The sequence below is a fragment of the Phaenicophaeus curvirostris genome, unplaced genomic scaffold, assembly GCF_032191515.1.
Source record: "Phaenicophaeus curvirostris isolate KB17595 unplaced genomic scaffold, BPBGC_Pcur_1.0 scaffold_75, whole genome shotgun sequence".
NCBI lineage: Eukaryota > Metazoa > Chordata > Aves > Cuculiformes > Cuculidae > Phaenicophaeus > Phaenicophaeus curvirostris.
Window position 1 is genome coordinate 665,875 of NW_027206697.1, and position 12,309 is coordinate 678,183.

The 12,309-nt window shown below is 67.5% G+C and overlaps 2 protein-coding genes across 12 annotated transcripts in view; both read left to right on the forward strand.

The window, feature by feature from the left end:
* Positions 1 to 6,394, forward strand: part of PLEC (plectin) — an 84,911-nt gene extending 78,517 nt beyond the window's left edge. For 6 of the 11 annotated variants that reach the window (XM_069882056.1, XM_069882055.1, XM_069882050.1 and 3 more), the window contains one exon: positions 72 to 6,391. In XM_069882056.1, coding sequence (XP_069738157.1) covers positions 72 to 6,311 — 6,240 coding nt within the window. In that variant the 3' untranslated portion in view covers positions 6,312 to 6,391. Of the gene's footprint in view, positions 1 to 71 lie in introns of all 11 variants that reach the window. The other 5 variants (XM_069882045.1, XM_069882047.1, XM_069882046.1 and 2 more) reach the window with 2 other exon arrangements.
* A 172-nt stretch (positions 6,395 to 6,566) lies between these two features.
* LOC138734426 (uncharacterized) lies at positions 6,567 to 10,926 on the forward strand. The gene is made up of 4 exons (XM_069882039.1): positions 6,567 to 7,567; positions 7,950 to 8,069; positions 9,548 to 10,521; positions 10,652 to 10,926. The coding sequence occupies exons 1-4, from the start codon at positions 7,434 to 7,436 to the stop codon at positions 10,924 to 10,926; spliced, it is 1,503 nt and encodes a 500-aa protein (XP_069738140.1). The 5' UTR covers positions 6,567 to 7,433.
* The last annotated feature ends 1,383 nt before the right edge of the window (positions 10,927 to 12,309 follow it).

Consider the following 12,309-nt stretch of genomic DNA (forward strand, 5'->3'; position numbering starts at 1 on the left):
TGTGGCTCCCCGAGGCCGCGGCGCCGCCCCCCCGGCCCCCTCTCACCGCGCTCTCCTCTCTCCCCCCGCAGATGCAGGAGGCGCAGCAGGCGCAGCTGCGGCAGGAGACGGAGCAGCTGCAGCAGAGCTTCCTGACGGAGAAGGACGCCCTGCTGCAGAAGGAGAAGTTCATCGAGGAGGAGAAGGCCAAGCTGGAGAAGCTGTTCCAGGCCGAGGTGGCCAAGGCGCGGGAGCTGCAGGCGGAGCAGGAGCGGCAGCAGCAGGAGATGGAGCGCGAGAGGCGGGAGCTGCAGGCCCGGCTGGACGAGGCCCGCAGGCAGCAGCACGAGGCGGAGGAGAACGTGCGGCGCCAGCAGGACGAGCTGCGGCAGCTGGAGGCGCAGCGGCAGCAGCAGGAGAAGCTGCTGGCCGAGGAGAACCAGAAGCTGCGCGAGCGGCTGCAGCAGATGCAGGACGAGTACAAAGCGGCCCTGGCGCAGACCCGCGAGATCATGATCCAGACGGACGAGGTGCCCGCGGAGGCCCCGGCGCTGCCCAACGGCCGCGACGCGCTGGACGGGTTGGAGGCGGCCAACGGTGAGGCCGAGTTCTCCTTCGAGGGGATCCGGCAGAAGGTGTCGGCGGAGACGCTGGCGGCCGCCGGCGTCCTGGGCAAGGAGAGCCTGGAGGCGCTGGCCGAGGGCGCGGTGAGCGTCGGCGAGCTGGCGCAGCGCGACGAGGTGCGGCGCTTCCTGCGGGGCGAGAGCGGCGTCGCGGGGCTCCTGCTGCAGCCCTCGGGGCAGAAGCTGAGCGTCTACGAGGCCCTGAAGCGGCGGCTGCTCAGCCCCGGCACGGCGCTCGCCCTCCTGGAGGCGCAGGCGGCCACCGGCTTCATCATCGACCCCGTGCGCGACACGCGGCTCTCGGTGACCGAGGCCGTGCGGGAGGGGCTGGTGGGGCCCGAGCTGCACCACAAGCTGCTGTCGGCCGAGCGCGCCGTCACCGGCTACACCGACCCCTACACCGGCGAGCGCATCTCGCTCTTCCAGGCCATGCAGAAGGAGCTCATCGTCAGGGAGCACGGCGTCCGCCTCCTGGAGGCGCAGATCGCCACCGGCGGCATCATCGACCCCGTCCACAGCCACCGTCTCCCCGTGGAAGCCGCCTACCGGCGCGGCTACCTGGACGAGGAGATGAGCCGGGTGCTCGCGGACCCCAGCGACGACACCAAGGGCTTCTTCGACCCCAACACGCAGGAGAACCTCACCTACCTGCAGCTGCTGCAGCGCTGCGTCCCCGACCCGCAGACGGGGCTGCGCCTGCTGCCGCTCAGCGACCAGGCGGCCGAGGCCCGCGAGCTGCTCTACACCGACCAGGAGGCCAAGGACGTCTTCAAGAAGGCGACGGTGATGGCGCCGTTGGGCACGTTCCAAGGGAAGACGGTGACCATCTGGGAGATCATCAACTCGGAGCACTTCACGGAGGCGCAGCGGCGCGACCTGCTGCAGCAGTACCGCAGCGGCAAGATCACGGTGGAGAAGATCATCAAGATCGTCATCACGGTGGTGGAGGAGGGCGAGAGGAAGCGGCAGCTCTGCTTCGAGGGGCTGCGGGCGCCCGTGCCGGCCGCCGAGCTGCTGGAGAGCGAGGTCCTCGACCGCGACCTCTACGAGCAGCTGCAGCAGGGCGAGACGACGGTGAAGGACGTGGCCGCCATGGACTCGGTGCGGCCGTACCTGGGGGGCGCCGACTGCATCGCCGGCGTCCAGCTGGAGGCGAGCGGCGAGATGCTCTCCTTCTACCAGGCCCTGAAGAGGAACCTGCTGCGGCCGGAGGTGGCCGTGGCCCTGCTGGAGGCGCAGGCGGCCACCGGCTTCATCGTCGACCCCGTGCGCAACCGGCTCCTGTCGGTGGACGAGGCGGTGAAGGCCGAGCTGGTGGGGCCGGAGCTGCACGAGAAGCTGCTGTCGGCGGAGCGGGCGGTGACGGGCTACAAGGACCCCTACACGGGGCAGACGGTTTCGCTCTTCCAGGCGCTGCGCAAGGGGCTCCTCCCCGGCGACGCCGCCCTCCGCCTGCTGGGCGCGCAGCTGGCCGCCGGCGGCATCGTCGACCCCGTCCGCAGCCACCGCCTCCCGCTCGACGTCGCCTACCGCCGCGGCTACCTGGACCCGCCGACGGCGGCGGCGCTGGCGGCGCCTCGGGAAGGCGCCGGAGCCTTCTACTGCCCCAACGGCCGCCGGCACCTGGGCTACGCGCAGCTGCAGCAGACGTGCCGCCGCGACGCGCGGACCGGGCTGCGGCTGCTGCCCCTGTCGGACGAGGCCGTGCGGGCGCAGCAGGAGGAGGTTTACAGCGACGCGCAGGCCCAGGAGCGGTTCGGCGAGGCCACCGTGGAGGTGCCGGCGGGCGGCTGGAAGGGCCGCACCGTGAGCGTCTGGGAGCTGATCCACTCCGAGTACTTCACGGAGGAGCAGCGGCGCGAGCTCCTGCGGCAGTACAAGAGCGGCAAGGTGACCATCGAGAAGGTCATCAAGATCGTCATCACCATCGTGGAGGAGGCCGAGAGCAAGAGGCAGGAGCGGCTGAGCTTCAGCGGGCTGCGGGCGCCGGTCCCGGCCAGCGCGCTGCTGCAGTCGGGCGTCCTCACCCGCGACCAGTACGAGCAGCTCAAGGAGGGCAAGAAGTCGGTGAAGGAGCTTTCTGAGACGCCCGCCGTGAGGAGCTTCCTCCACGGCACCGACTGCGTGGCTGGCGTCTACGTGGAGGCCTCCAAGGAGAAGCTGAACCTCTACGAGGCCATGAAGAGGGAGCTGCTCAGCCCCGGCGTCGCCCTCAGCCTCCTGGAAGCCCAGGCGGCCACCGGGTTCCTGATGGACGCGGTGAAGAACCGCAGGCTGCACGTCCACGAGGCGGTGAAGGCCGGCGTGGTGGGGCCCGAGCTGCACGAGAAGCTGCTGTCGGCCGAGAAGGCCGTGACGGGCTACAAGGACCCGTACTCCGGGGACACCATCTCGCTCTTCCAGGCGATGCGGAAGGGGCTGGTGGGGCGGGAGCAGGGCGCCCGCCTGCTGCAGGCGCAGCTCGCCACCGGCGGCGTCGTGGACCCCGTCCGCAGCCACCGCCTCCCCGCCGCCGCCGCCTACGAGCGCGGCTACCTGGACGAGGAGACCAAGCGGACGCTTTCCGACGCCGGCGCCGAGGGCTTCGTGGACCCCAACACGCAGGAGAAGCTGAGCTACGCGCGGCTGCTGCAGCGCTGCGTGGAGGACCCCGAGACCGGCCTCTACCTGCTGCCGCTGCGCGAGGAGAGGGCGCCGGCCGTGACCGAGACCACCCGGGTGTACACGGAGGAGGAGACGCGCAAGGCGTTCGAGGAGACGCGGGTGGACATCCCCGCGGGCAGCCGCGCCGGCTCCTCCATGTCGCTGTGGGAGATCATGCAGTCGGACCTGCTGCCCGAGGAGGAGCGCGCGCGGCTGCTGCGCGAGTTCCAGGAGGGGCGCGTCTCCAAGGAGCGGCTCATCATCATCATCGTCGAGATCATCGAGAAGACCGAGATCATCCGGCAGCAGAACCTCGCCTCCTACGACTACGTGCGGCGCCGCATCACGGCCGAGGACCTCTACGAGGCCAAGATCATCTCGCTGGACGTCTACAACCAGCTCAAGGCGGGCTCCAAGACCTTCCGCGAGCTCCTGGAGGTGGAGTCGGTCTGGAAGCACCTCTACGGCTCGGGCTGCGTGGCCGGCGTCTACCTCCCGGCGTCCAAGCAGAAGCTGAGCCTCTACCAGGCGCTGAAGAAGGGCTTGCTGAGCGCCGAGGCGGCGCGCTCGCTGCTGGAGGCGCAGGCGGCCACCGGCTTCATCGTCGACCCCGCCAAGAACGAGATGCTGACGGTGGACGAGGCGGTGAGGAAGGGGGTGGTGGGCCCCGAGCTGCACGACCGCCTCCTCTCGGCCGAGAGGGCCGTGACGGGCTACCGGGACCCCTACAGCGAGCAGAAGATCTCCGTCTTCCAGGCCATGAAGAAGGAGCTGGTCCCCGCCGAGGAGGCCCTCAAGCTGCTGGACGCGCAGCTGGCCACGGGCGGCGTGGTGGACCCGCGCCTCGGCTTCCACGTGCCGCTGGAGGTGGCCCTGCAGCGCGGCCTCCTCAGCCGGGACACCTACGAGGCGCTGGCCGAGCCCAGCGAGGTGCGCGGCTACCAGGACCCGTCCGGCGAGGAGAAGCTGAGCTACGCGCAGCTCCTGCGGCGCTGCCGCCGCGACGAGCCCGGGGGGCTCCTGCTGCTGCCGCTGGGCGACGCGCGGCGCCTCACCTTCCGGGGGCTGCGCAAGCAGATCACGGTGGAGGAGCTGGTGCGCTCGCAGGTGATGGACGAGGCCACGGCGCAGCGGCTGCAGGAGGGGCTCGCCTCCGTCGAGGAGGTCGCCCAGAACCTCCAGAAGTACCTGGAGGGCACCAGCTGCATCGCCGGCGTCTTCGTGGACGCCACCAAGGAGCGGCTCTCGGTCTACCAGGCCATGAAGAAGGGGATCATCCGGCCCGGCACGGCCTTCGAGCTGCTGGAGGCGCAGGCGGCCACGGGCTACGTCATCGACCCCATCAAGGGGCTGAAGCTGACGGTGGAGGAGGCCGTGCGTATGGGCATCGTGGGCCCCGAGTTCAAGGACAAGCTGCTGTCGGCCGAGCGCGCCGTCACCGGCTACCGCGACCCCTACTCGGGCAAGCTCATCTCCCTCTTCCAGGCCATGAAGAAGGGGCTGATCCTCAAGGACCACGGCATCCGGCTGCTGGAGGCGCAGATCGCCACCGGCGGCATCATCGACCCCGAGGAGAGCCACCGGCTGCCCGTGGAGGTCGCCTACAAGAGGGGCCTCTTCGACGAGGAGATGAACGAGATCCTGCTGGACCCCAGCGACGACACCAAGGGCTTCTTCGACCCCAACACGGAGGAGAACCTGACGTACCTGCAGCTGATGGAGCGCTGCGTCACCGACCCGCAGACCGGGCTGCGCCTGCTGCCCCTCAAGGAGAAGAAGCGCGAGAGGAAGACGTCGTCCAAGTCGTCCGTCCGCAAGCGCCGCGTGGTCATCGTGGACCCGGAGACGGGCAAGGAGATGTCGGTGTACGAGGCGTATCGCAAGGGCCTCATCGACCACCAGACCTACCTGGAGCTGGCGGAGCAGGAGTGCGAGTGGGAGGAGATCACCACCTCGTCCTCCGACGGCGTCGTCAAGTCCATGATCATCGACCGCCGCTCGGGCCGCCAGTACGACATCGACGACGCCATCGGCAAGGGCCTCATCGACCGCTCGGCGCTCGACCAGTACCGCGCGGGCACGCTCTCCATCACCGAGTTCGCCGACATGCTCTCCGGCAACGTGGGCGGCTTCCGCTCGCGCTCGTCCTCCGTCGGCTCCTCGTCCTCGTACGGCGCCAGCCCCGCGCCGCTGCGCTCGCCGGCCCCGTGGAGCGACCCGGCCGAGGAGACGGGCCCCGTGGCCGGCATCCTGGACACCGACACGCTGGAGAAGGTGTCGGTGACCGAGGCCATGCGCCGCAACCTGGTGGACAACATCACGGGGCAGCGGCTGCTGGAGGCGCAGGCCTGCACCGGCGGCATCGTCGACCCCGGCAGCGGCGAGAGGTGCTCGGTGGCCGACGCCGTGGCCAGGGGGCTGGTGGACAAGACGATGGTGGATCGCATCAACCTGGCGCAGAAGGCCTTCTACGGCTTCGAGGACCCGCGCACCAAGACGAAGATGTCGGCGGCGCAGGCGCTGAAGAAGGGCTGGCTCTACTACGAGGCCGGGCAGCGGTTCCTGGAGGTGCAGTACCTGACGGGGGGCCTGATCGAGCCCGACGCCGCCGGCCGCGTCTCCCTGGACGAGGCGCTGCAGAAAGGCACCATCGACGCCCGCACCGCCCAGAAGCTGCGCGATGTGCACACCTACTCCAAGTACCTCACCTGCCCCAAGACCAAGCTCAAGATCTCCTACAAGGACGCCATGGACCGCAGCATGATCGAGGACGGCACGGGGCTGCGCCTGCTCGAGGCGTCGTCGCAGTCCAGCAAGGGCTATTACAGCCCCTACAACGTCAGCGGCGCCGGCTCCGCCGCCGGCTCGCGCTCCGGCTCCCGCACCGGCTCCCGCTCGGGCTCGCGCCGCGGCAGCTTCGACGCCACCGGCTCCGGCTTCTCCGTCACCTTCTCCTCCTCCTCCTACTCCTCCTCCGGCTTCGGGCGCCGCTACGCGCTCCCCGGGGGCTGCGGCGAGCGCCCCGAGCTGCGCGGGTGGTCGGCGTCGCCGCTGAGCGTGGCCTGAGCCCCAAACCGAGCGCCCCCCCCCCCCCCCAGCTCCCCGCATGCGGCGCCGGCTGCGGCTCCTCCTCGCAGTGCCTGCACCCGGCCGGCGCGGCGCCGCGGTTTTGTATCTCAAGAGACGCGCCCGAGACACCCCCCGGCTCTGCCGCCCCGCGTGCCGCTGCGGCACCGCAGGCAGCCCCCGCGCAGCCCCCGGGATGCGGCGCCGCAGAGCCCCCCCCCCCCAGCCCAGGAAAACCGTTGCGACTTTTGGATTGAACCACTTCTTAGCGACTTTTTTGTAATTAACCCCGCTGGCTTCAGCCCCCGCGCCCCCAGGGAGGAGATGACGCATGCAAACAAGAGGAGAGACGATGCATCCAAAGGAGACGACGCACGCGAAGGAGACGAGAGGCGATGCACGTGAAGGAGACGACGCATGTGAAGGAGATGATGCATGCAAAGGAAGAGATGATGCATCTGAACGAGACACTGATGCATCCAGAGGGAGGATAAGATGCATCCAGAGAAAGACAACGCATCCGAAGGAGGAGATGATGCATCCAAAGGAGAAGATGATGCATCCGAAAGAGGAACGATGCATCCTGAGGGAGATGATGCATCTGAAGGAGATGCTGATGCATCCCGAGGGAGGATAAGATGCATCCAGAGGGAGACAACGCATCTAAAGGAGGAGACGATGCATCCAAAGGAGGAGACGACGCATCCAGAGGAGGAAACGATGCATTTAAGGGAGGAAATCCCCAGGGAAGCAACACATCTGAATGAGATGATGCATCCGAAGGAGGAGGTGACGTATCCCAAGGGAAGAAAAGATGCATCTGAAGGAGACAGTGATGCATGCCAAGGAGGATAAGATGTATCCGAAGAAGGAGACGACGCATCCCGAGGAAGACGATGGATCCCAAAGGAGGAGACGACACATCCAAAGGAGGAGACGACGCATCCAAAGGAGGAGACGACACATCCCCAGAGAGGAGATGACGCATCCCGAGGGAGCTCTGGAGGAGATGACGCATCCTCAGGGAGAAGGTGACGCACCTGAAGGCTCTGATGCAGCTAAAGGAGGAGGCGACGCATCCAAAGAGGCGACGATGTCCACGTGGCGCCGGGTGCGGGCGGGATGGAGGAGGACGTCGCCGCGTCCCGACGCTCGGACAACACGCTTGGACGCTGCTGCCTGCAGCTCCCGCAGCCGCCGCCACCTGGAGCCCTTGCAGCTCCCCGCCTCGCCCTCCCGGTGCTGCAGCCCCATCCGTAAGTGGTCGCCGCCGCAGCTGCACCGCGCGCAGGGACCGCTGCCTCCGCTGCTTCACCGCCGCCTCCGCCAGCCCGACCGCCCCTGCGACGCGCTTGGCTCTCCTTGCCGGCGGCGCCGCCTTTGTCTGTCTGTCCGTCTGTCCGTCCGCGTCTCTGGGAAGTGCTGGCGCCAGGTCTGCACAGAGCCCGCGCTTCCCACGCTGCCCCGGCTGCGCGCGCAGCTCCGAGCGCCCGCGTCCCCCCTGGCTGCGGGGCCGTGGGACGCGTCCTGGGCCGCCGCAGCCGCCCGGTGCTGCTCTCTCTGTCCGGGCTGCGCTTTCCTTGCGTGACCCCTCTCCCCGCTGCCCCCAGCCCGCAGTGACGCGCTCTTTCCCCGCAGACGTCCCTCGGCGGCCGTGCTGCAGCGCTGCCTGCGCCGCTGGACGAGCTCCTCAGCTGGGTCTCCGGCGGCGGCGACGCGTGGGACGCGGCGGCTCCTCGGCCGCGCTCGATGCTGCAGGTAACCCCGACCCTCCCGCTCCGCTGGGATTCGCCGCAGGGCGCAGGCGCTTCGGCCGGGGAGGCGTGCGGGAGGCTGCTTGTGGCCGAGCTTTGCTGCCGTCGCTGTGCCGCTGGGGACAGGGCGCGGAGCGCAGGGCGAGCACCACGGCGCAGGGGGAGCAGGATTCGGGTGAGCGGGATGGCGCGGGATAGCACGAGGTGAGCAGGACTGAGGCAAGAAACGGCGTGGCCAGCAGGGCCAGGGAGGTTCTTCTCCCTCTGGACTCGGCCCTGGGGAGGCCGCTCCTCGAATCCTGGGGTCAGTGCTGGGCCCTCCCCACAAGAAGGATGTTGAGGCTCTGGAGCGAGTCCAGAGAAGAGCAACGGAGCTGGGGAAGGGGCTGGAGAACAAGAGGAGCAGCTGAGAGAGCTGGGGGTGTTTAGCCTGGAGAAGAGGAGGCTGAGGGGAGACCTCATTGCTCTCTCCAACTCCCTGAAAGGAGGTTGTGGAGAGGAGGGAGCTGGGCTCTTCTCCCAAGGGACAGGGGACAGGATGAGAGGGAATGGCCTCAAGCTCCGCCAGGGGAGGGTCAGGCTGGACATCAGGAAAAAATATTTCATGGAAACAGTCATTGGGCAGTGGCAGAGGCTGCCCAGGGAGGGGGTTGAGTCCCCTTCCCTGGAGGGGTTTAAGGGACGGGTGGACGAGGTGCTGAGGGACATGGGTTAGTGATTGATGGGAATGGTTGGACTCGATGATCCAGTGGGTCTCTTCCAACCTGGTGATTCTATGATTCTATGAAGAAGGATGATGCATGGTGAGAAGGATTTGGGTGAGCAGGATGGTGCAGGGCGAGCTGGATGGCAGGAGGTGAGCTAGATTGGGGTGAGCAGGACAGCATGAGGCAAGTAGGATGGCATGAGGTGAGCAGGATGGTGCAACATGAGCTGGATGGTGCAGGGCGAGCAGGATTGGGGTGAGCAGGATGGTGCAGATGGCACAGGGTGAGCAGGATTCGGGTGAGCAGGATGGTACGGGGTGCTACGAGGCGAGCAGGATGGTGCAGGGCGAGCTGGATGGTGCAGGGCAAGAAGGACGGCATGAGGCGAGCAGGGTTGGGGTGAGCAGGAGGGTGCAGGACGGCACGAGGCAAGCAGGATGGTGCAGGGTGAGCAGGATGGCACAGATGGTGCAGGGTGAGCGGGATGCAGGTGAGCAGGACGGTGCAGGACGGTGCAGGGCACGCAAGATGCTACGAGACAAGCAGGACTCGGGTGAGCAGGATGGCATGAGGCGAGCAGGCTCGGGGCAGAGAGGACGGTGGACAATGAGCAGGACAGTGCAGGGCGAGCAGGCTCGGGGCGGGGAGGCTGCTGCGGGGAGTTGGTGGCTCGCAGGCTGAGCGCAAGGGGCTGCCGCACGGGGCGGGCGAGCGTCGCTGCCGGCTGGGTTGAGGGCTGCGCGTCTCATCCCACGTCTCTGTCGCTCTGTTGTAGTGTGGCTGGATGTGCATCTCACCCCCCCAGCGCCCCCGCGGGCGCCCGGGGCTGCGCCGAGGACGCCAGGACGCGCTCCCTGCCCCCGACACCAACGGAGCCCCCGCCCCAGTGCAGCAACACAGACCCTGTCCCAGTGCAGCAACACAGACCCCGACCCGTCTGCGGCTCCCGCCCCAGTGCAGCAACACAGCCCCCGACCCACCCGCATCCCCTGCCCCGCTGCAGCCCTGCAGCCCCTGCCCCAATGCAGAACGGCATCCCCTGCCCCGCTGCAGCATCGCAGCCCCCAACCCACATGCATCCCCTGCCCCGCTGCAGCATCGCAGCCCCCAACCCATGTGCATCCCCTGCCCCGCTGCAGCCCTGCAGCTCCTGCCCCAATGCAGAACGGCATCCCCTGCCCCGCTGCAGCATCGCAGCCTCAGACCCACCCGCATCCCCTGCCCCGCTGCAGCCCTGCAGCCCCTGCCCCAATGCAGAACGACATCCCCTGCCCCGCTGCAGCACTGCAGCCCCCAGCCCATGTGCATCCCCTGCCCCGCTGCAGCCCTGCAGCCCCTGCCCCAATGCAGAACGGCGTCCCCTGCCCCACTGCAGCATCGCAGCCTCAGACCCACCCGCATCCCCTGCCCCGCTGCAGCCCTGCAGCCCCGTCTCAGCCCCAGGTCTCCCCCTGCGGCGCAGCACGCGGCGCATCCCCCCGTCTCCTCCCGGCGCCCCGGTGCAGCCCGACTCCATCGCCCGCGTCTCCATCGCATCCCGTCCTCCCTCCGCATCCGTCGTCGTCGTCGTCATCTCTCTGGTCTCATCACCCCCCGTTGCAGTTTCAGCCCCCCCCCCATGCAGCTCCTCATCATTCCGCATCATCGCTCGTCGCCCGCAGCTCAGGATTTTTTTGGGGGGCAAAACACTAAAACCGGGACTGGCCGGACGCAGTAAAGATGCGAGCAAAGAGCCGGCAGCTCCGCCTCGTCCTTTCCTCTGGCTGCTGCATGCGGGCGGCTGCGGGATGGGGGGGGGGGGCGCTTGCATCCTGCAGCCACAGGTTGCAGCAGAGCAGGCTGGGGGCTGGGGCTCCGGGTTCTGGTTTTGCTGCTGCAGCTGCAGGCTGGGGGCTCCCAGTTGCATCCTGCAGCTGCAGGTTGCAGCGAAGCATGGTGGTGGCCTGTGATCCAGCCTTGCGGCTGCAGGCTGGGAGCTCCCGGTTGCGTCCTGCAGCCACAAAGCACGGGGCTGCAGCGTTGGTCCTGGAGCTGCAACCCCAGGAGGTGGCGCGGTTGCAGCCGGGCTGCATCTCCTGCATCCTGGTGGCTCTGGGGAGCGGGAGCAGCAAATCCCCTCGAGCTGAAGCTTCTCCAGGGAAACCGAGGATCTAGAGCTTCCAGCAGGGCGGGTGGGGAGGAGGGGATGGAGAAACATCATGGAATCGTGGAAATATTGAGGTTGGAAGAGATCTCCCAAGGGCATCCAGCTCAATCCTCAACCCAACAGGTCTGTGGGGATGGAACCACGTCCCTGAGCACCAAATCCTTGAGGGAAATTGATCTAGAGACCTTCCAGCAGGACGGGTGGGGAGGAGAGGATGGAGAAACGTGGAATTGAGGCTGGAAGAGGTCTCCAAGGGCATCCAGCTCAACCCTCAACCCAACGTCCCTGTGGGATCTGGGGGTTCTGGCTGACAGCAAGTTGGAATCATGGAACCATGAGATGGTTTGGGTTGGAAGGGACCTCAAAGCTCATCCAGTTCCATCCAGGACACCTCCCACTGGATCAGGGGCTCCAAGCTCCATCCAACCTGGCCTTGAACATCTCCAGGGATGGGGCAGCCACCCCTGCTCTGGGTTCCACAACATCTTGTTGCTCCCCACCCTCATCATGAAGAAATTCCTCCTCCTGTCCAGTCTAACTCTGCCCCTTTCCAGTTTATCCCCGTTCCCCCTTGTCCCATCACTCCATGACCCTGGAGAAAGTCCCTCCCTGGCTTTCCTGGAGCCCCTTCAGGTGCTGGAAGGTCTCTCCAAGGTCTCCTCGGAGCCTTCTCTTCTCCTGAACAACCCCAACTCTCTCCTCCTGTCCTGGGATGGGAGGTTCTCCAGCCCTCGCATCATCCTCGGAGCCTCCTCTGGCCCCGTCCCAACAGCTCCATCTCCTTCTCCTGCTGAGGATTCCAGAGCTGGCCCCAACCCTCCAGCTGAGGTCTCCCCGAGAGGAGCAGAGGGGACAATCCCCTCCCTCATCTGGGATCATGGAGCCATGAGATGGTTTGGGCTGGAAGGGACCTCAAAGCCCATCCAGTTCCACCCAGGACACCTCCCACTGGGTCCAGTTGCTCCAAGCTCCATCCAACCTGGCTCTGAACCCCTCCCGGGTTGAGATAAGGGCAGTCGGGTTGAGATAAGGGCAGTCAGGTTGACCACGAGTTGGAATCACGGAACCATGAGATGGTTTGGGCTGGAAGGGACCTCAAAGCCTCCTCCCTGCAGCGTGTGATGCGCTCACAGCGCTGATAACGCGTTATCAGCTGCAGCCGGAGCTGCAGCACGGAGCTGGGGGGTCCTGGTGCGGCCTCAGCTGCGTTTTGGGGTGAGGATGCAGCTCAAGGGCTGCAGGGAGTGGCTCCTCCTGCCTCGTGAGGTGCAGGCGCCGCATGGGGGTCGCTGCATGGGGTCCCCGTGCTCCCGTCCCTCTGCTCTCGTGCAGGAGCGCGGCGCTGCGGGCGACGCCGGGATCCCCGCCACGAGGGCGCAGGGGTCGGCGCA

Excerpts from the sequence above, each read along its gene's own strand:
- LOC138734426 (XM_069882039.1), top strand. The coding sequence starts at position 7,434 with ATGGAGGAGGACGTCGCCGCGTCCCGACGCTCGGACAACACGCTTGGA. Across the intron at positions 7,568-7,949 it reads CCGGTGCTGCAGCCCCATCC|ACGTCCCTCGGCGGCCGTGC; the intron begins GTAAGTGGTCGC and ends CTTTCCCCGCAG. Across the intron at positions 8,070-9,547 it reads GGCCGCGCTCGATGCTGCAG|TGTGGCTGGATGTGCATCTC; the intron begins GTAACCCCGACC and ends GCTCTGTTGTAG.